This window comes from Lissotriton vulgaris, chromosome 9 (genome assembly GCF_964263255.1).
Source record: "Lissotriton vulgaris chromosome 9, aLisVul1.2, whole genome shotgun sequence".
NCBI lineage: Eukaryota > Metazoa > Chordata > Amphibia > Caudata > Salamandridae > Lissotriton > Lissotriton vulgaris.
The window spans coordinates 1,060,130,415-1,060,152,460 of record NC_141697.1 but is presented as its reverse complement, the minus strand read 5'-3'; the positions used below and the strand labels follow the sequence as shown (position 1 = coordinate 1,060,152,460).

The following is a 22,046-nucleotide window of genomic DNA, read 5'->3' as shown; positions in this document are numbered from 1 at the left end:
CTCTGAGGAGATTCCTCGCTGAACACCACCACTTCAGAGACTGAAGAGCATGCAGAGACAGTCGTATCTTGTCGTCCCAAGACCCTCTCTTCTGATCCCACTGATCCTCCAAGCACTCATGCAACGGTCTCATGTGCAGCCGTGCGTGTGGCGTTAGGAAGATACAAGAGGCCATCGATCCCAGTAGAGAAGATACCGTCCTCACTGTTGTAGATGGAAGTGGTCATAAGAGCCTGAGCCTTCCGAAGGAGTGATAACCGTCGCTCCTCCGAAGGAGACACACTTGCTGACAGCGTATTGATGGTGGCTCCCAAGTACTGAATGCACTGGTCCGGAGTCAGGACAGACTTGGACATGTTGATGTGCAACCCCAGCTTGTTCAAGAGAACGCACGTCTTCTGGAAGTGTGCCTGAGCTTCCGAGAAGGAGTAGGCCTTGATCAACCAATCGTCCAGGTACGGGTAGACAAACACCTTGTTCTTCCTTAGGTGTGCTGCTACCACTGCCATGCACTTCGAGAATGTTCTGGGCGCAGACTTCAGCCCGAATGGCAGTACTGTGTATTGATAATGATTGGTGCCGACTTGAAATCGCAGGAACTTCCTGTGTTTGTGTACAATGGGCACATGAAAGTACGCATTCTGTAGGTCTATTGCACATAGCCAGTCCCCCTGTTGCAACTGAGGAAAAATCTGATGCAACGACAGCATGCAAAACTTTTCTCTGCGAATCCACTTGTTTGCCTGTCGCAAGTTCAGAATGGGCCTGAATTCGATCTTGTCCTTCTTGCGTACCAGGAAGAACCGGGAGTACAGACCTCTTCCTCTTTGAGACAGAGGTACGTCTTCTATTGCCCTTTTCCTTAACAGGATATCGGCCTCCGCCTGGAGCTCGAGCAGTTGAAACCGCGAGCTGACCGGAGGAATTGATGGAGACGGGCTGGTGAAGCGAAGACTGTATCCATTGCAAACAATATTAAGCACCCACTTGTCCTGAGTAATTTTTCTCCACTCTGCCAGAAAAAATTGAACGCTTCCCCCCACCAGAGCGGGTAACGGATGTAGGGGAAATAATCGCTCAGGTTCGAGACCGGCCGGGCCCTTGTTCGCTGTAGAGGACTGCTGTACCCCTCTACCCTTCTGGCGCTTCTGGAAGGGTCTCCGGAACTGCTGCTGTTGTTGCTGCTGCTGTCCTGAAGACTGACCTCGTCCTCTTCCCTGTGCACCGAACAGTCTCTGGAACGGGCGGTAGGCCTTCTTTTCTTTGGGCTTCTCTAAGCCCACAGCCATCAGGGTCTCTGCCTCCGCCTTCATGCGGGCCATCTCATCATCGGCATGCTTTCCGAACAGGGTTTCCCCGGAAAAGGGCAGATTGGCTACCCGCTGCTGGGCCTCCAGCTTGAGTGATGTGAACCTGAGCCAAGCATGGCGCCGCTGGTTGATCCCATGACAGTACCCATGGGCAACCAAAAGAGAGACATCCGCAGCCGCGCTGATGACCTGGTTTGACACCAGCATCCCCTCTGTGAGGATCTATTGGAAGTCCTCCCTCTTGTCTCGTGGCAGAAGTTCTGTGAACTGTTGCATGGAGTCCCACAGGGCAGGGTCATACCGCCCTAGCAACACCGCATCGCTGGATGCCTGCATGGCCGTGGATGCAGTCCCACAAGCCTTCTTTCCAGCCGAGTCGATCCATCGGCTCTCCTTATTGGGCGGTACTGTTGAGGACGGGGAGATAGAATGTAACTTCCTGGCCACCGTCACTATAACAGAGTCAGGCACCGGATCTATCCGCAGAAAAGCCGGGTCCGAATCCGGGGCCCTGAACTTCTTCAGAAGTCGGGAGGGAGCGGCCTTCACCCCCGCTGGCGTGAGGAACAGCTCTTCCGCAGGCTCTACCAAGCCAGGCACTAGTGGCAGTAGAGGGCAAGACAAATGCTTCTTGTGAAGCGTGTGAGAAGTTGGCCCGATATGCAGCGTTCGCTATTCTAGCGACCACTATGTATCGTTCCAAACGACCCTTATGGTGATTGGTTGTAAGTCAACCTTAGACCAGCTATCCTAGTAGCGTGGATACGAGCAGTCTTCGGGCTAAACTCTAGAGGGCGTGTTAAGCCAGCTGTAATACCATCACATACCCCTTGAACACCAAGTGAAAGGACACCACACAAGTGTTATGAAAATAAACAGTATATTTATTAAGAATCACAACAGCCCTGGACTCTTTATGAGGACAGGGTACTTAGCACAGAACAAAAGCTCTTAGAAAAATACTTCAAGTGCACAATTAAAAACAAGTGCCCGAGGGCACGGAAAGTTTAGTGGTCTCGGGCGGACCCGATAAGGCAAGTCGGAAGCGAGGGACTCGGGACCCTAGAGTAAGGAGGCTATGCAGGCACCGAAATGCCGAAGTTACCTAGCCACGAGGGCTGCGGCTGCACAAGTCTTACAGGCGTCGGGGGTCTTCGCTGACGAGCCAGGAGCCGGAAGAAAAGGAGTTGCTGGCCGGCGACCAGTGATGAATAGTTCGTAGAGATCCAAGCCTGGATCAGAGATTGATGATACCTGAAAGCAGAGGGGACCAAGTTCGTACTACTAGCCAGTAGTCAGAGGGTACCAGGAAGGCACCGGATGGCCGTCACCTCGACTAGGTGAGTGGGCGACGCTAGGCTCTGCAGTCTCACGGACCAGGAGGCGTTGTCGGCGACCAGGATGGAGGTGCGAGCTGTCCCACGAAGGTTGATGCTGTCGGCGTCGCTGGGCCCAGGATTGGGGCAACAAGCCTTGGCAGATCTCAGGGCCACGTGGTGGGCCTAAGATGGCGTCTTGAGTGGACCAGGAGGGTCCGGGGTGCTCCTCTCGAAAAAGGGAGCAAGGGCCGATCTGGAGCAACCAGACCAGCAGTGTTGGTTGTCGGATGTCGTCAAGGAAGGGCACAAGCCAGCGGCTAGTGACCAGACAACGTGCTGAGCAGCGAGCAGAAGGGCCCCACGCAGATCGTGGAGATGCTGGGAGACTGCACTTCGGTGCTGGAGCTACTCAGGGTCGGGGCTTCTCGGACCCCAGAGCACTCACCAGAGAATTGCTTCGATGGTCGTGCTGGTTAAGAAAGCGTGCAGGTTTTGATGATGGCCGGTCCCTCGAGGTCTCGTCGCAACCACAGATCTCAGCTGAGCTGACGACGTGGGTAGAGGTCAGAGGTGCCAGGGAAGCCGGTTCTCGTCGAGCTGGTCCGTCGGATCCTTGAGGAAGGACGTGCAGCAAACCGCAGAGTTCTTAGATGGTGCCCGCTGGTGCAGGGTGACTACTCCTTAGCCACAAGGGAGAAATCTTGAGAAGAGTCTCGAAGTCCTTTCGTAGAAAGTATTCTTGATTCAAAGATGATCTAATTTGGAAGGGTCCCCGCTCCGGCCTTTATTCTAAAGAAAGGGGCGGATACATGACTAGGTCCTGCCCTAAGGGTGGGACCAGGAAGGGGGGTAGTTACACCCCTCTCCCCCTGCTGGACTTTCCCCAGGTCAAGGGCTGCGCGCCCCTGGAACTGGTTCTAGCCGGCAGATGCGTAGTGAGCACCGGGGTGCCACTCCGCAGTCACCTTCTTGCAAAGCCCTACCTACCCAGAATACACAAACCCTGTCTGGGACGGTGCGAACACCGCCCTTGACAGGAAGCCCTTTGTCCAAGCTCTCCTCGCTGGAAGGACTCCCAGCAGCAGGAGGTCAGACTCGTGTCTGTGGTGGCAGCGTCCATTTTGTGGAGCTGAGGCTTCAGTTAACTTTAACCGGGGTTCACAGTTACGTACATGTCGTGTCCCTCTAGAGGGGCGGAATGCTAACCTCGTCACCAGGAATGGTGAGAGGGCAGCATCCCGATTCGTATGACACCTTACTCGACATGTCTTGATAACGCGATACCGAAGTTACCGATATGATACGCGTTATCATGGGACAGCCATTGGGTCTTGGTTCCGCAAGCTGCAACCGGGCTCGGCTCGTGCCAGAGCCCAATTCACACGATTCCATGCACTCTGCCTTCAGGATTGTTAAGGCCTGCCATAGGAGTGACTGAGAGGAACTCGGGTGTCCATTTTAAGGTTAGGTATAGGGATACTACACCTACAGCAACGGGCGAGTACGCCACGTTGCCCCAGCTGTCGTGCAGCCAGTTGTGTCAGATTTAGTTGGCCCTCCAGGGGTGGCATAATACATGCTTCAGCCCCTGGAAGGCCCTGGGTACACCGATGCCTTGAGTTACAGGGTCTGACAGGGTGGCCCAGTTCCAATTGGGTAATGCACCTAAGGTACACACAGCAATTTAGCGAGAGAACAGCTAGGCTGTGGGTCTGATTGGCAGGCCCACAGCCCGAGAAAGTCGTAAACCAGTGAAACAAAAGCAAAAAGTCCGGGTGATCATAGGATTGCAGACCCTACTCTCCTACATGACCCCCCCCCCCAAACGTTGGGACAATAAGCTAACCTTGACCAGGTGAGTCTTCTTGTTCTAAGTGGAAATACCTGGAGAGCCCATCTGCATTGCCATGATCAGTGCCAGGTCTATGCTCCACTGTGAAGTCCATCCCCTGTAGGGAAATGGACCACCTAAGCAGTTTGGGGTTTTCACCCTTCATCTGATTTAGCCATAGGAGGGGCTTATGGTCGGTCTGAATCTTGAAATGAGTGCCAAACAAGTATGGCCTCAGTTTCTTCAGGGCCCACACCACAGCGAAGGCCTCCCTCTCTATAGCTGACCAATTTTTCTCTCTGGGGGTCAGCCGTCTGCTTATAAAAGCAATGGGCTGGTCATTACCATCAAAATTCAGTTGAGATAGAACAGCTCCCACACCCAACTCAGAAGCATCTGTTTGGACAATGAATGGTTTGGAGTAGTCTGGACTCTTGAGGATAGGTGCCGTGCACATGGCCTGTTTTAAGTCATCGAATGCTTTTTGACAGCTCGCTGTCCACTGAACCTTTTTTGGCATTTTCTTACTCGTCAGTTCATTGAGGGGAGTCACAATCGATCCGTAATTTCTGACGAACTTCCGGTAGTAACCAGTCAGGCCCAAGAAAGCTCGAACCTGAGTCTGGGTGGTTGGAGGAGCCCAGTCCCTGATTGACTGTATCTTGCTCTCCAGTGGTTTAACTTGGCCTCCACCGACGAGGTGGCCCAAGTATACAACCTGTGTCTGCCCTATCTGGCACTTGGTAGCCTTGATAGTGAGACCTGCCGCTTGCAGAGCCTCTAACACTTTCCGCAGGTGGACCAGGTGATCCTCCCAGGTGGAGCTAAAGACAGCAATATCGTCAAGATATGCCGCACAGAAGTCATCCAGCCCGGTGAGAACGTGATTCACCAACCGTTGGAAGGTGGCAGGTGCATTTTTCAAACCAAAGGGCATCACCACGAACTGATAATGCCCACCAGGGGTAGAAAATGCGGTCTTGGGCTTGGCGTCCTCAGCTAACCTGATTTGCCAATACCCAGCTGTCAGGTCAAACGTACTTAAGTAGTTGGCCGAAGCCAATCTATCGATAAGCTCGTCTGCCCTTGGTATTGGGTGGGCGTCAGTCTTAGTGACTGCATTGAGACCCCTGTAGTCTACGCAGAACCTCATCTCTTTCTTACCGCCCGGGGTGTGAGGTTTCGGCACTAGAACTACGGGACTAGCCCAAGGGCTGTCCGAGGGTTCAATGACTCCCAGCTCCAACATTTTCTGCACTTCACTCTTGATGCAGTCTCTAACGTGATCAGGCTGCCGGTAGATTTTACTCTTGACGGGCAAGCTGTCGCCAGTGTCAACCTCATGGGTGCACCAGTTGGTCTGACTGGGTGTTAGAGAGAACATATGCCGGAAGGATTGAAGAACCTGTTTACAATCCTCCTGTTGATGTTCGGAGAGGCTGCCACAAAAGACAACACCGTCTACCGATCCATCGTCAGGATTCTGAGTGAGCAGGTCGGGGAGAGGGTCACTCTCCTCCTCCTGTCCCTCATCTATGGCCATGAGCAAACTCATGTCCTTCCTGTCGACATATGCCTTGAGCCTGTTGACATAAAGCACCCGGTGGGGGCTCCGGGGAGTTCCCAGGTCGACCAGGTAGGTTAGAGAAGGTAGTAGCACGCACGCGCGCTATGCTGCTGATTTGTAATCCTCAGCGCTGCTGTCATTTTAAAAATACCGCTTTTGTATTTTTGTTCTTCTAATTTGCATTTCCCCCGTTTTTAAAAGCAATCTTTGTGTGCCCTCTCACTTGCACCTTAAATTGGGCCCCCCACCGCGCTTTTCGCAGATCTGTCACACTTTTCTTTCTGCCTTCGTGTTTGGCGCTGGGCGCCATCTTGGGGGTGTTGTGTAGCGAGTGTGCCACTTGTTTGAGCGCTCTAGCGCTCACTTGGAACACAGGTGAGCCCTACTTAAGGCGAGCTAGGCAGTAGCTCGGCCTTGGAGAAGGTAGTAGCACGCACGCGCGCTATGCTGCTGATTTGTAATCCTCAGCGCTGCTGTCATTTTAAAAATACCGCTTTTGTATTTTTGTTCTTCTAATTTGCATTTCCCCCGTTTTTAAAAGCAATCTTTGTGTGCCCTCTCACTTGCACCTTAAATTGGGCCCCCCACCGCGCTTTTCGCGGATCTGTCACACTTTTCTTTCTGCCTTCGTGTTTGGCGCTGGGCGCCATCTTGGGGGTGTTGTGTAGCGAGTGTGCCACTTGTTTGAGCGCTCTAGCGCTCACTTGGAACACAGGTGAGCCCTACTTAAGGCGAGCTAGGCAGTAGCTCGGCCTTGGAGAAGGTAGTAGCACGCACGCGCGCTATGCTGCTGATTTGTAATCCTCAGCGCTGCTGTCATTTTAAAAATACCGCTTTTGTATTTTTGTTCTTCTAATTTGCATTTCCCCCGTTTTTAAAAGCAATCTTTGTGTGCCCTCTCACTTGCACCTTAAATTGGGCCCCCCACCGCGCTTTTCGCGGATCTGTCACACTTTTCTTTCTGCCTTCGTGTTTGGCGCTGGGCGCCATCTTGGTGGTGTTGTGTAGCGAGTGTGCCACTTGTTTGAGCGCTCTAGCGCTCACTTGGAACACAGGTGAGCCCTACTTAAGGCGAGCTAGGCAGTAGCTCGGCCTTGGAGAAGGTAGTAGCACGCACGCGCGCTATGCTGCTGATTTGTAATCCTCAGCGCTGCTGTCATTTTAAAAATACCGCTTTTGTATTTTTGTTCTTCTAATTTGCATTTCCCCCGTTTTTAAAAGCAATCTTTGTGTGCCCTCTCACTTGCACCTTAAATTGGGCCCCCCACCGCGCTTTTCGCGGATCTGTCACACTTTTCTTTCTGCCTTCGTGTTTGGCGCTGGGCGCCATCTTGGGGGTGTTGTGTAGCGAGTGTGCCACTTGTTTGAGCGCTCTAGCGCTCACTTGGAACACAGGTGAGCCCTACTTAAGGCGAGCTAGGCAGTAGCTCGGCCTTGGAGAAGGTAGTAGCACGCACGCGCGCTATGCTGCTGATTTGTAATCCTCAGCGCTGCTGTCATTTTAAAAATACCGCTTTTGTATTTTTGTTCTTCTAATTTGCATTTCCCCCGTTTTTAAAAGCAATCTTTGTGTGCCCTCTCACTTGCACCTTAAATTGGGCCCCCCACCGCGCTTTTCGCGGATCTGTCACACTTTTCTTTCTGCCTTCGTGTTTGGCGCTGGGCGCCATCTTGGGGGTGTTGTGTAGCGAGTGTGCCACTTGTTTGAGCGCTCTAGCGCTCACTTGGAACACAGGTGAGCCCTATTTAATGCTCGCCTCCTGCGCGCAGCGGTGACGCGCAGCGGTAGCGCCGGACTCTCGCCGGAGTTAAGCCAGAGTCCTGCCCGTCTGCGCCCGTCAGCGTCCCGGAGGCGGGCGGAGCGGCGGGTGGGACTCTACCACCAGGGATGTGTCCCCCCGGGACCCCTGTTCTGCATTATTCCCCTCTTGAACTTCGTTCTTTCAACCCTCAGGGCTCAGGTTGTCGCACTGTCTTTCCCGGACGGCATCATGGGAAATCCTGCTGCCCGGGCTGTGGCTGGCGCCCGACCCGCTCGCTCTTTCCACGGTCGATCAATAACACTCTTAGTGTGGGCTTTGGTTGCATGCTATTAAACACCAGGTCAGCATGTAAACATGTGCAAGACATCTTTGAGCTCCTAGATATAGAGAAGCCACTATGTCTCATGCTCACGGAGACGTGGTGGGGCGATTCCTCTAACCCTGATGTCGCCATGGCAATCCCGCCTGACTATAACATCTTCAGGAAGGATAGAGCCAAGGGAAGGGGCGGTGGAGTGGCACTGCTGGTCAGGAAAGGCACCCCGTGTGCGATTCTGCCAGTAATGGACATCCGAGGCTCGGAGACCCTAGCCTTTTCTATTACTCTATCGCCACATCAGTCCTTCAAGGGACTGCTCGTGTATAGGCCACCTGGTGCACCCGGTACTTTCTTTGAAGATCTGGATTCGGTGCTGGTGGGGCTGGCCCTGAAAGCTGAGCATTGTATCGTGGCAGGGGACTTCAACTTCCGGATGGACGATCCGTCCGACCCTGCTGCCATTAAACTTTCTGAGGCGCTGACCCCGCTGGGGCTGATCCCTTATGTACAGGAGCCTACGCACGAGAAGGGGCACACTCTTGACCAGATATTCTCATCCTCCCCTCTTGAGGACATAGAGATTACTCCCGTCTTATGGTCAGACCATTTTCTTGCCAAATTTGTGATCAAGGGCATAGTCAAACCATTGCCTATCCTGGCACATCAACAGGGTCGTGTCCATAGGGCATATCACCGAGTAACCCCAGAGATGCTGGCTCAGGCAGCAGTGGTCCACCCTTGCCCCCTCTCCGGCGATCTGGACAGGGATCTGCAGACCCTGCAGGACTGGCTTTTTGACAGGCTAAATGATCTTGCCCCGGAACTGACATCTCGCCCGACACCGAAACGGGTCTCTGCGCCTTGGTTCACCGCTGCACTGTCGGCTACGCGGCAGCAGTGCAAGGTAGCCGAAAGAGCCTGGCGGGCACAATATGATACTGTTGCCAAGCAGACCTACAAAACGGTGGTTAAGGCTTATCACCGGGACATTCGCCTGGAAAAAAAAGCATATCTAGCCAGGAGAATAGAAGCTGCTTCTAACTCCTGCAAGGAGATTTTCTCCATTGTGAGATAATTCACTTCTCCATGGTCTAACACCTCGGACGAGAAGCCATTAGGTACCTGGGCTACGGACCTTGCTGATTTCTTTACGAGCAAGATCCAATGCATTCGGGAGGCATTCCTGACACCAGTGTCCACGGTCCAGATTGAACCTGACATCACCATATCGCCACAGGCCGGGCCAGGTGTGACGCTGAGTGTGTTTCCACCGATCTCTGCTACTGACTCCTTAGCTCTAATGGGCAATTTAAAATCGGGCTCACCCCTTGACCCATGCCCTGCTAAATTTCTAGCGAAAGTTGCGGAGGTGATTAACCCACTGGCCAACCCGCTGTTAAATCTTTCGCTGACGAATGGAGTGGTCCCACAAGCTTGGAAACAGGCGATGGTGATTCCCTTGCTCAAAAAGCCAGGCCTAGATCCGAAGGCCCCAGTTAATTATAGGCCCATCTCTCTGTTGCCGGCTCTCACGAAGATTTTGGAAAAACACGTTCAAGGTGTGCTTTCCAATTTTCTTGAAACCAACGAGATCCTGCATGCCACCCAATCGGGCTTTCGTCCCCATCTTAGCACAGAGACTGCGCTCCTTGAGGTCTCAGAAACCATTAAAGGGGTTCTGGACTCGGGGGGCAAAGTCATGCTGGTGATGTTAGATTTGTCGGTGGCGTTCGACACCGTTCCCCATGATGGTCTTCTCGCCAGACTCTCTGAGATAGGCCTACGGGGGACGGTGTTCGACTGGTTTTCTTCCTTTCTAGCCGGCCGCCGGCAAACGATCTGGGCTCCGCCGGATTCCGCCGTGATGCCGCCTCTGGGAGTCGGGGTCCCACAGGGCTCTATCTTGAGCCCGACCCTCTTCAATATCATTATGACCCCGTTGGCGGCGTTGGTGGAGTCGCGGGGCGCCCAGATCGTATCCTACGCGGATGACACCCAGCTCCTCTTCTCTTGTAAGAGAGGAGGTGACTTTGATGGGGAGAGTATTCGGGATTGCCTTGGGGAAGTTTTTCAATGGTTCCATCTGAACAGCCTCAAGTGCAATTCTGATAAGTCCGAGGTACTTTTCTTTGGGTGTGACACAGAGCCAGACTGGCAGGCCTGGTGGCCAATGAATATGTTCCCTCCGTCTTGTTCCTCCCAGGTTGCCAAGAATCTGGGGGTCAAGATGGATAATAGGCTAACCTTGAAATCCCAGATCTTGGGGGTGTCGGGCACTTGCTTCGGCATCCTTAGGATGCTGCGGAGGTTTCTTCCCCTGCTTTCCGAGGAACACAGGAGATTGACAGTCCAGGCTCTGATTGGGTCCAGGTTGGATTATTCCAACATTCTTTACCTGGGCCTCCCAGAGTACTTGCTGCAGCGGCTTCAAGTGGTGCAGAATGCCGCTGCTAGGGCAATTTATGGTCTGAATAGGCGTTCCAGTGCCTCGGGCCTGTTGAAAACTTTGCACTGGCTTCCCATCCGCAAGCGGATCGCCTTTAAGGCTCTGACTCTGGCCTATAAAGCTCTTCACAAGGGGGGAGCTACGTACCTCCAAAAGAGACTGGTCTTTTATCAACCGACCAGGTCTCTGAGGTCGGAATCCCTGTACTTGGCAGTTGTTCCACGTGTAAAGAAAGCGCGCCTCGGAGGCCGCTCTTTTGGATTGCTGGCGCCACAGCTGTGGAACTCGTTGCCACTTGCTCTGCGGGGAGCCACTAGCCTGCTGGCTTTTAGAAAAAGCCTTAAAACTTGGCTGTTTACTCAGTAGTCTGTTTATTGTGAGTTTTGTCTGGCACTCCGGTTTTTCTTTTGTCTGGTGTTATGTTATTCTGTTGCAGTTTTTCCTTTCTCCAATAAAGCGCCGGGACACTCTTTTTGAGTAGCCGAGCGCTATATAAATAAATAAATAACATAACATAACATAACATAACCTCTCCCTTTTTCTCCAGGATGGTGTAGGGCCCGGACCATTTGTCCTTGAGTGCTGCTGGGGCCACTGGCTCCAAAACCCACACCTTCTGTCCGGGCTGGTAAACAGTCAAGACAGCCTTTTGGTCATGCCAAGCTTTTTGGAGTTCTTGGCTGGCCTTAAGGTTTTCGGATGCCTTCTCCATGTATTCAGCCATCCGCGAGCGGAGGCCAAGCACATAGTCCACTATGTTGGTTGCAGGCTTTTTGAGAGGTCTCTCCCATCCTTCCTTCACCAAACACAGGGGTCCTCTTACAGGATGCCCGTACAAAAGTTCAAAAGGGCTGTAGCCAACCCCCTTCTGTGGGACTTCCCGGTAAGCGAATAAAAGGCAGGGGATCAGGACGTCCCATCTACGCCGAAGCATTTCAGGTAGTCCATGAATCATCCCTTTCAGGGTCCTGTTGAATCTCTCAACAAGCCCATTGCATTGTGAATGATAGGGTGTGGTGAACTTGTAGTTGACACCACATTCCTTCCACATAGCAGTTAAGTAGCTCGACATAAAGTTTGCACCTCTGTCAGAGACGACCTCCTTAGGGAAGCCCACTCTGGAGAATACTCCAACTAGGGCTCTTGCCACAACAGGCGCTGTAGTGGTCCTAAGGGGAATAGCTTCAGGATACCTGGTGGCATGATCCACTACCACCAGTATAAACTTGTGCCCTGATGCTGTTGGTGGTTCCATGGGACCGACGATGTCGATCCCCACCCGTTCAAAGGGCACCCCCACCACAGGCATTGGTATAAGGGGGGCCTTTGTCGTGCCACCTGACTTACCACTGGCTTGGCAAGTGACACAGGAGCGGCAAAACTCCTTGGTATCTTCGTTCATGTGAGGCCAGTGAAAGTGTGAGACAAGCCTGTCCCACGTTTTCGTCTGGCCTAAGTGTCCTGCTAAGGGAATCTCGTGGGCCAAGGTAAGGAGGAAACCACGCTGAGACAAGGGGACGACCAGCCTCCTGGTCATGCCAGGCTTGGGGTCTCTTGCCTCAGTGTACAGGAGTCCATCTTCCCAGTATACCTTGTGGGTACCTGTGGCGTTCCCAGCAGCCTCAGCAGCAGCCTGCTGTCTGAGGGGTTCAAGAGAAGGGCAGTCTAACTGGTCCTTCCCCAGGTCCTCTCGTGTGGGTCCCCCTGAGCCCAGAAACTCAACTTGATCAAGTTTGAGTTCTTTAGGTTCAGTTTCCCGCAATTCCTGGAGGTCAGCCTCCTCTGAGACTTGATCCTCGACCTGGGGCAAGGGGGAAGGCGAAGCCTTAACCCAACTGCTCCTCTTCTTGGGAGGTGCCTGGTCCGTTGGTCCAGGATCCAGCACCTGTTCAGTGGGGCATCGTCTGACCTGTGACCTGGTCACAGCAAACACGTGTGCTGGCAAGCCTAACATCTCCATGTGAGTCCGTTGCTCCACTTCTGACCATTGTGATGACTCCAAATCATTGCCCAACAAACAATCCACTGGGAGGTCTGAACTAACAACAACCTTTTTCTGACCATTTACCCCTCCCCAGGAGAAAGCAACAATCGCCATACTATGACTGGTAGTGACGTTGCTGGCATTGGTCACCAGGAAATCTGTACCTGGGATGATCTGTCCAGGGTCCACAAAGTTAGGCGTCACCATGGTGACGCTGGCACAAGTGTCCCTATAGGCCTGAGCCATTCTTCCATTTATTAAAGGCGTCTGTCGGTATTTGCCCAAAGTATTGGGACTGACATCAGGGGATATATCCACATCCCCCGTACAGACAAGGACAGCCTGAGTGAGCGTACCAGCTAAGCTGTCACACCCCTCAGAACCCAAGGTTAACCCAACTAGTCCCTTGGGAGGCGCACTACTACTGCTGGCTGTACTAGGGGGCACAGGTGCCTTAGGGGCTGCAGTAGCAGGAGTCTTCCCTCCTTTCTTGGTGCACTCACTAAACCAGTGAGTTTTACTTTTACAGTATTGGCACCACCTTTTCGATTGGCCTTCTTGATTCTTCTTTTTCTGGGAAGCCTGACCCCCCCCCATCTTTGGGTTGTTGGGGACCTGTCGAAGACTTCTGGTCAGTTTGTTCCCCTTTCGAATCTTTACCCTTCTGGGCTGCTTTCTTCTGACCACCCTGGTTCTGGCCCTGGTTTTGCTTAACCCTTGTTCTGACCCATCTGTCTGCCTTCTTTCCCAATTCTTGGGGAGAGGTCAGATCCGAGTCGACAAGGTGCTGATGCAACAACTGGTTCTGACAATTGTTTAAAATCTGTTCTTGCATGATCAAATTATACAATCCTGTGTAATCAGTAACCTTACTGCCCAGCAACCAGCCCTCCAAAGCCATAGTGGCACAATCAACGAAATCAGACCAGTCCTGAGACTGAGTTTTCTGGGTATCCCTGAACTGCAACCTGTACTGCTCAGTGGTTAGGCCGAACCCATCAATCAGTGTGTTCTTCAGGATCTGGTAATTGTTAGCGTCCTCGACTCTAGTAGTGAGGAGCTTATCCCTACCTTTACCGTCAAAGGAGAGCCACAAGATAGCTGCCCACTCACTCTGGGGGATGCACTGTACAGTGCAGGCCCGCTCCAAAGCAGTAATCCATTTGTGGATGTCGTCCCCTTGCTTAAAGGGGGGCACTATCTTATTCAGGTGCTTAGTGTCTAAACTCTTGGGTTCCCGTGGGGGAATGCTGCCACCAGTGGGAATTGTCCCACTTAACTCTTGCTCTCGAGCAAAGGCGAGTCTCTCTTTGGCTAGGGCAAGTTCTTCCCTCTCGATCCGCAGATTGACTTCCCTCTCCTTTGCTTCGTACATTATCCTCTGAGGTGATGTCATCCCTCTTCGAGCAGAACCTCGAGAGCCATTGGTTCGAGCGGATCTGTTCGAGCCTCTCGACAGAGACCTAACTCGTCCGTTCCCAATGTTAAGCTGGCCCGAGAGAGGGCCCAGGGGTCCCCTAGTACCAATCTCGTGCCGGCTTAAGTTGTCCTGAGTTAGCTGACTAACTATGACTGGACCTTTGTCTGCCTCGTCCCCAGATGTCTCTGGCTCCTCGTCCTCCTCTTCACCCTCGGCGGAGAGATGGATAAGGTCAGGGTCACCTCGGGTTCCCTCGAGGGGAGGCATCTCCATTTCCGGATGAGAAGGGTCGGTGTTACCCGCCCTCCTAGCATCATAAGTCTCCAAGAGACCAATCAGAAACGGAATGGTAGGGTTTGCACCCTGTTTTAACTTCCGAGATGTACAGATCTGTCGCATCTCGTGGAAGCTAAGTGCAGCATATCTGGAGGTGACCTGTGGAAGGTCGACTGACACAAGGGGAGACTCAGAGTTTCCTCCTTTGTCCGACATGCTGCTTCTAGTGTGGTGTAAGTGATGCACCTACCTACACTATGGGTTTACCTACTGATCCCTTGCTAAGAGTTGTAGCCAAGGTGTGCTAAGCCTTGAGGAGCTACAACAGCTGGTTCAGTAGAACTCAGAGTATTCTAAGCTAAGTTATATGTACCTGGAGTACTTATGCGATCTTTCACAAGATATTCTTAGGATACGCGTGGTAAAACAACAGCAAGCTCAAATCCCAACCGCTGCTCACCAATGTGAGAAGTTGGCCCGATATGCAGCGTTCGCTATTCTAGCGACCACTATGTATCGTTCCAAACGACCCTTATGGTGATTGGTTGTAAGTCAACCTTAGACCAGCTATCCCAGTAGCGTGGATACGAGCAGTCTTCGGGCTAAACTCTAGAGGGCGTGTTAAGCCAGCTGTAATACCATCACATACCCCTTGAACACCAAGTGAAAGGACACCACACAAGTGTTATGAAAATAAACAGTATATTTATTAAGAATCACAACAGCCCTGGACTCTTTATGAGGACAGGGTACTTAGCACAGAACAAAAGCTCTTAGAAAAATACTTCAAGTGCACAATTAAAAACAAGTGCCCGAGGGCACGGAAAGTTTAGTGGTCTCGGGCGGACCCGATAAGGCAAGTCGGAAGCGAGGGACTCGGGACCCTAGAGTAAGGAGGCTATGCAGGCACCGAAATGCCGAAGTTACCTAGCCACGAGGGCTGCGGCTGCACAAGTCTTACAGGCGTCGGGGGTCTTCGCTGACGAGCCAGGAGCCGGAAGAAAAGGAGTTGCTGGCCGGCGACCAGTGATGAATAGTTCGTAGAGATCCAAGCCTGGATCAGAGATCGATGATACCTGAAAGCAGAGGGGACCAAGTTCGTACTACTAGCCAGTAGTCAGAGGGTACCAGGAAGGCACCGGATGGCCGTCACCTCGACTAGGTGAGTGGGCGACGCTAGGCTCTGCAGTCTCACGGACCAGGAGGCGTTGTCGGCGACCAGGATGGAGGTGCGAGCTGTCCCACGAAGGTTGATGCTGTCGGCGTCGCTGGGCCCAGGATTGGGGCAACAAGCCTTGGCAGATCTCAGGGCCACGTGGTGGGCCTAAGATGGCGTCTTGAGTGGACCAGGAGGGTCCGGGGTGCTCCTCTCGAAAAAGGGAGCAAGGGCCGATCTGGAGCAACCAGACCAGCAGTGTTGGTTGTCGGATGTCGTCAAGGAAGGGCACAAGCCAGCGGCTAGTGACCAGACAACGTGCTGAGCAGCGAGCAGAAGGGCCCCACGCAGATCGTGGAGATGCTGGGAGACTGCACTTCGGTGCTGGAGCTACTCAGGGTCGGGGCTTCTCGGACCCCAGAGCACTCACCAGAGAATTGCTTCGATGGTCGTGCTGGTTAAGAAAGCGTGCAGGTTTTGATGATGGCCGGTCCCTCGAGGTCTCGTCGCAACCACAGATCTCAGCTGAGCTGACGACGTGGGTAGAGGTCAGAGGTGCCAGGGAAGCCGGTTCTCGTCGAGCTGGTCCGTCGGATCCTTGAGGAAGGACGTGCAGCAAACCGCAGAGTTCTTAGATGGTGCCCGCTGGTGCAGGGTGACTACTCCTTAGCCACAAGGGAGAAATCTTGAGAAGAGTCTCGAAGTCCTTTCGTAGAAAGTATTCTTGATTCAAAGATGATCTAATTTGGAAGGGTCCCCGCTCCGGCCTTTATTCTAAAGAAAGGGGCGGATACATGACTAGGTCCTGCCCTAAGGGTGGGACCAGGAAGGGGGGTAGTTACACCCCTCTCCCCCTGCTGGACTTTCCCCAGGTCAGGGGCTGCGCGCCCCTGGAACTGGTTCTAGCCGGCAGATGCGTAGTGAGCACCGGGGTGCCACTCCGCAGTCACCTTCTTGCAAAGCCCTACCTACCCAGAATACACAAACCCTGTCTGGGACGGTGCGAACACCGCCCTTGACAGGAAGCCCTTTGTCCAAGCTCTCCTCGCTGGAAGGACTCCCAGCAGCAGGAGGTCAGACTCGTGTCTGTGGTGGCAGCGTCCATTTTGTGGAGCTGAGGCTTCAGTTAACTTTAACCGGGGTTCACAGTTACGTACATGTTGTGTCCCTCTAGAGGGGCGGAATGCTAACCTCGTCACCAGGAATGGTGAGAGGGCAGCATCCCGATTCGTATGACACCTTACTCGACATGTCTTGATAACGCGATACCGAAGTTACCGATATGATACGCGTTATCATGGGACAGCCATTGGGTCTTGGTTCCGCAAGCTGCAACCGGGCTCGGCTCATGCCAGAGCCCAATTCACACGATTCCATGCACTCTGCCTTCAGGATTGTTAAGGCCTGCCATAGGAGTGACTGAGAGGAACTCGGGTGTCCATTTTAAGGTTAGGTATAGGGATACTACACCTACAGCAACGGGCGAGTACGCCACGTTGCCCCAGCTGTCGTGCAGCCAGTTGTGTCAGATTTAGTTGGCCCTCCAGGGGTGGCATAATACATGCTTCAGCCCCTGGTAGGCCCTGGGTACACCGATGCCTTGAGTTACAGGGTCTGACAGGGTGGCCCAGTTCCAATTGGGTAATGCACCTAAGGTACACACAGCAATTTAGCGAGAGAACAGCTAGGCTGTGGGTCTGATTGGCAGGCCCACAGCCCGAGAAAGTCGTAAACCAGTGAAACAAAAGCAAAAAGTCCGGGTGATCATAGGATTGCAGACCCTACTCTCCTACAAAGCGTTTCACATATCACGGACGTCATGGGTGTTGGAGCCGTCACCGTGATTCCCAATTTTGCAGCCCCCCTCAGGAGAACATCCTGGAACGTGCTGATGTCGTCCACCGGAGATACCCTTGTCCCTGGGGATTCCGACAAGGTCGGTGAATAGGTCCTGGTCCTGGACCTGGAGGAGTCCGTGCGGGACCTAGATCCCCACCTCCTATCGTGACTTCTTCACCTGGTGGAGGATCTACGTCGACTCCTCGATCTCCCTCTTCGTCCGGAGCGTGATCGCGACTTCCTTGGCTTCGGTCGATCCGCCGGTTCCACCGGAGCGGGCGCCTTTGGTTTTGCCGGGGCCTTGGGCTTAGGGGTCCCCTTGGGAGGGGTCGGAAGTCTGGGCAGTGAGACCGACCTCGGGAGGGACCGGAGGTGGCTTTTCTGGCAACTGAGGTCGAGGTAAAGGTTGCGGAAGTGGTGGTAAAGGAGGAGGAGTAGGGGCCCTCGGAGGGAGACCCCTCGGCAATGGTGGCAGGGGTGTAACCGGCCTCTGTGACGGGGTATACACCTCGGAGTACACCGAGCACGGTGATCCGCCTTCTTTTCCAGCCTGGGACATTGGCGAACCTCCCATGGCGCCAGACCTCCTTCCACGTCTCTTCCGCGTCGAAGAACGGCGACCGGACGGCGAGCGTCGGTCCCTCGACGTCGAGCGTCTTTTCCTCGGCGTCGACCGTCTCTCCTTCGACGGCGAGTGCCTTCGCCTCAACGGCGGCCTCGTCCGCCTCGACGACGACCTCTTGCTCCTCGACGGCGGCCTCCTGTGCCTCGACGGCGACCTTCTGCGCCTCGATGGCGACCTTCGCCTCGACGACGATCTGCGCCTCGACGGCGATCTACTCCTCAACGACGAGGATCTCCTTTTCGCCGATGGCGAACGGCAGTGTCGCCTCGATGGCGAGCGCCGATGCCGGGCCTTTCGATGTCGATCACTCGACGATGACTTCGACGAGGACGAAATCGTCACAGGAGACTGTGATGGCGGTCTGTTCAATTCCTTCGACGTCGAGCGTCGACGTCGCTTCGCCCCAGACGACGGGGAACAGACTGTAGTCATCCCTCTCGACGCCGTAGTCGGTGCAATCGACCCAGACGGAGAATGGGGACGCTTGCTGGTCTTCCTGCCCCTGGGGAGCCCCCCAGAGGCCTCAGCACGGGCAGAGGAAGCCCCTCCAGACCCACCTTGCGCCTTCAGCCTTCTTTCCTCAAGGCCCTGAAGCCTGATCTTCTTTCTGTCCTTCAGGGTCCTGCCAGAGAAGCCCTGACAAATCACACACTCCTCTGGGACATGGGAAGAGGGAAGGCAGAGGATACACACCTCATGGGGATATGATTTGGCCTTCTTCCTGTAGCACTCCGGACATTGGTCAAATAATGCAGGCATATTTGACATCAAAAGGGTGCAAAAACCAAGAAGAAAAGCACCAAAGTACTTTAGAAAGCACTCATTTGAAACAAAAGTGAAAAATCACCAATAAACCCTTGAAAAGGGAATGCTCAATGCTCCAGGGTCCTGCTTGCAGAAGCCGGAAATAAGAACTGAAAGTAAAAGGGACCTGCAGTGCATTCTGGGATACTGTGAAGTTCTGGAAAGTTCTCTTAAGGGCACAGTATTCTGTTTTGAGCCACATAATGGCAGCCTATGGGGCTTGTCTGTCCATGTCTTCCTCTCTATCATTCCAGAGGGTGTTTGCGGCTGAAGCAAGGGAAATCTGGACAGACTTTGCTGTTTGTGGATTTTTGGTGGAATTTCTAGCTGAAGTACTGGACAGTGTAGCCTGGTTTTATAGGCTGCATTATCTGTCTTTAATTTTCTCGTAAGTGTCTGTGCAGTTCTGCATTTTTCGACACCTTAAGAGATTATTTTTGATTGCTCCGGGGTCCACGCACATGGGCGGGACTATTCACTAGATTATGACTATACACATGGATCCCCTACTACAGAATAGTAATCCCTTCAATGACAATGGAGCTAGGCTTGCCTCCGTCGTCTGGATTACAATATCGCTTTCTGACAGCCAATCAATGTCGGAAACTGGCTTTGGTGGACCCTATCCGGGCCCACTTCCCCCTTGGACCTCCGCATTTGGGCATGGAGGGCACCTCAAAATCCCTGCACCATGTGGCAGGTACTGTGAAATGCCTGCCACACGGTGCAGGGATGTTTACAAACTTCCATTTTACAATGGGAGCTTGTGCGGAGGGCATTTTCAGCCCTCTGCACAAGCTCCCATTGGAAAATGAATGCTTCCGATCGTACTATGTGCGGTCGCATCCAAATTAGGGTGTCAGAACTGCCAACGTATGGGCAGTTGTGGGCGGTTCCTTCCCCACAACGGTGTCCGCCCGACATCATAATGAAAGCCAGAGTGTAAAGACAAGCTACATGAGCAACAAAACTGTTCATGATTTTTTAGCCATATACTGTTGTGTTAGAGCAACTTCATTACACCGTTACACTTTGACGGTGTACCAGGGTAAACCATGTGAAGAACTCAACATGAATACACCATTCTAGAAAAAGCCCATTAAATAAAACACGCATGCAGAAGCAAAGACAGAGTATCGGTATGTTCAGTCCAAGTACTCAGGTAGGGGTGACAGATCATTCAGAGAACCCACCCCAATAGTGTTTACCTAGATGAATAACGTGTGAACACCTTATTGAAAAAAGAAACACATTATCTGAAACGTTCATGACAAATCGAAATCGGCGTGTCTGCGTGAGCATTCAGTGAAAGTACTGGTTTGGGAGCACCAGTCTATTTAAAGCTCCCGCTTTCAGAAGTGAATACCTCAGTGAGTAGTGTGAAACAACCCGAAAGAGTAAGTGTTCATGAATACCCCAAAAACATAAAGAAAATACTTGTGTTGCAAAGTATTACACCCCATCACTTTCATAGATCACCAGTTGCCACTGTCCTTCTTCTAAGGAACTTGGATCTTTTTACTTTTTAGCTGTAAAAATGTCTAAATATTAAAACAACTGAAGGACAGATGTATTACTGTATTACTGCTAAAAGAAGTGTATCTGTTATATGGTGAACTATGCATCAGCTAAGACGATTTCTTTCTCACCTGGGAGATGACCTGAGACTGGACCTGTTCAAATTCTTCCAGACGAACGGTTTTAGCCAAAGTTGAATGAAACAAAGACATTGCTGCTACTTTATTGCATTCGGCTCGCACTTTAGTGAGGGCATTGATGATTTCATGTCTTGTCAGCAATGTGATAAATATGAAACCTCCCCGGTTTTTATCAAAGGGATAGTCTGGAACATCCACACAACCTGTAGGGAGCAAAGAAATAGTTAGGTAAAAACAACTTTATTCAGTACTGGCAATGAGAAAAACAGAAGCTCTTCAAGCGGACACCGAATCCTCACAACAACAATTCAAAAGTTTGAGGGAGCATGTATCGCACCATCTGAACCATGATTGTTGTCACAGCCCCTCCGGGGTTCGGAGTACTGTGTATGTCTATCTCTGCAATCTTAATAAAAACGGTTTTGAAAAAAAAAAAAAAGTTTGAGGGAGCTATAAACCATAAACATTATTGTAGACTCTACCGGTCATTGCAGCACCCTCACACAGAATACTGTGTTCCCAGAAATAAATCTAAATATAGAAGAACTACAACATTCTGTTGACTTAATGTGTACATTTGCATGGCTAACCCGGGGGCTATGAAAGACCTTACTCCAGACATCACACATTGTACACACAAGTAAAGGAAAAGTACTTACAAGTAACTATGCCACTCAATAATGGATAAATTCAGAAAATTCATATTATTTAAATATTTTGCTCTGACTGGGAAGATGTAAGGAACAGTTCTATTTTGTATAGTATCAGGAGACACAAGATAACTGTGACAAAACATATAAGAAGAGATGGCAGATAGGTGGCTCAAACTTTTTCTTGATGAAGACCAATATTCTAGTTCTCTTATTTCAGCCCTGCACTGTAACCAATAGCTATTAACAGGCATTCCAGAATGTCCTTTGGTTGATGATGAGTATTTGGATCAGAATGTCTTTTGAAGAGGTATTGTGACATCACTCAGTGTCCGGTGAGTGATGTCATAAATGGGTTCAACCCCGAAGCAGCCATCATCAAACAAAGCAACATTCTAGAATGTCTATTGTTGGCAATTGTTAAAGATGCAGGACTGGGATAAAAGAAGTGTATCTGTATGTACCCTGGATGTCCCCTTAAACATTACTAGTTAACTTTCAGAACAGAATAGCAAGCGGTACAAAGATGTCAGTCATAGAGGAGAAACATGCAAAAATGTATTCACCTAAAAAAAGAGAGTCATGAGCAAGGACTGGTCTATTTGTAAATCTTCTCTTTAAAATATATCCTAAATTATAATGTTTACAAAAGACATAGAGGCCTATTCACAAACTGCACTTTATAGTAGTACGACTGCCGTATTGCTCACATACTACAAAATGCTATGTACTAACCTACAGGCAGAGACATCCACCACCACTTCTCTATCTTTTTTCATCTGAGATCTCTGCCACTGCAGTCAGAACTTTTCCTTCTCAGATGAGGAGGCATCAGATGCTGTTCACTTATTTTCCCTGCTAGAAAGTACCTCTACATTAACTGATTAGTTTGCTTATGGGCCATATTCTGAGGCCAATAACTTGTCCATCTTAGAAGATAGTTCTTTTACTAAAAATAACTATCTTCTAGGATGGACAAGTTATTCTTTCCATTGCTAGTGTTCTACAGACTTTTGTTATAGTCTTTCTCATTTGTATGGCCCCCAACTAGCTGGAACCACATACAGCCCACAATCCTC

At 51.7% G+C, this 22,046-nt stretch overlaps 1 protein-coding gene across 1 annotated transcript in view; it reads right to left on the bottom strand.

Annotated features, from left to right (window-relative positions):
- The window catches only part of DNAH1 (dynein axonemal heavy chain 1), an 822,394-nt gene that overhangs the window by 659,825 nt on the left and 140,523 nt on the right, over positions 1-22,046 (bottom strand). The window contains exon 10 of the mRNA XM_086939555.1: positions 20,309-20,520. Within this exon, the coding sequence (XP_086795681.1) occupies positions 20,309-20,520 (212 nt within the window). The remainder of the gene's footprint in view (positions 1-20,308; positions 20,521-22,046) is intronic.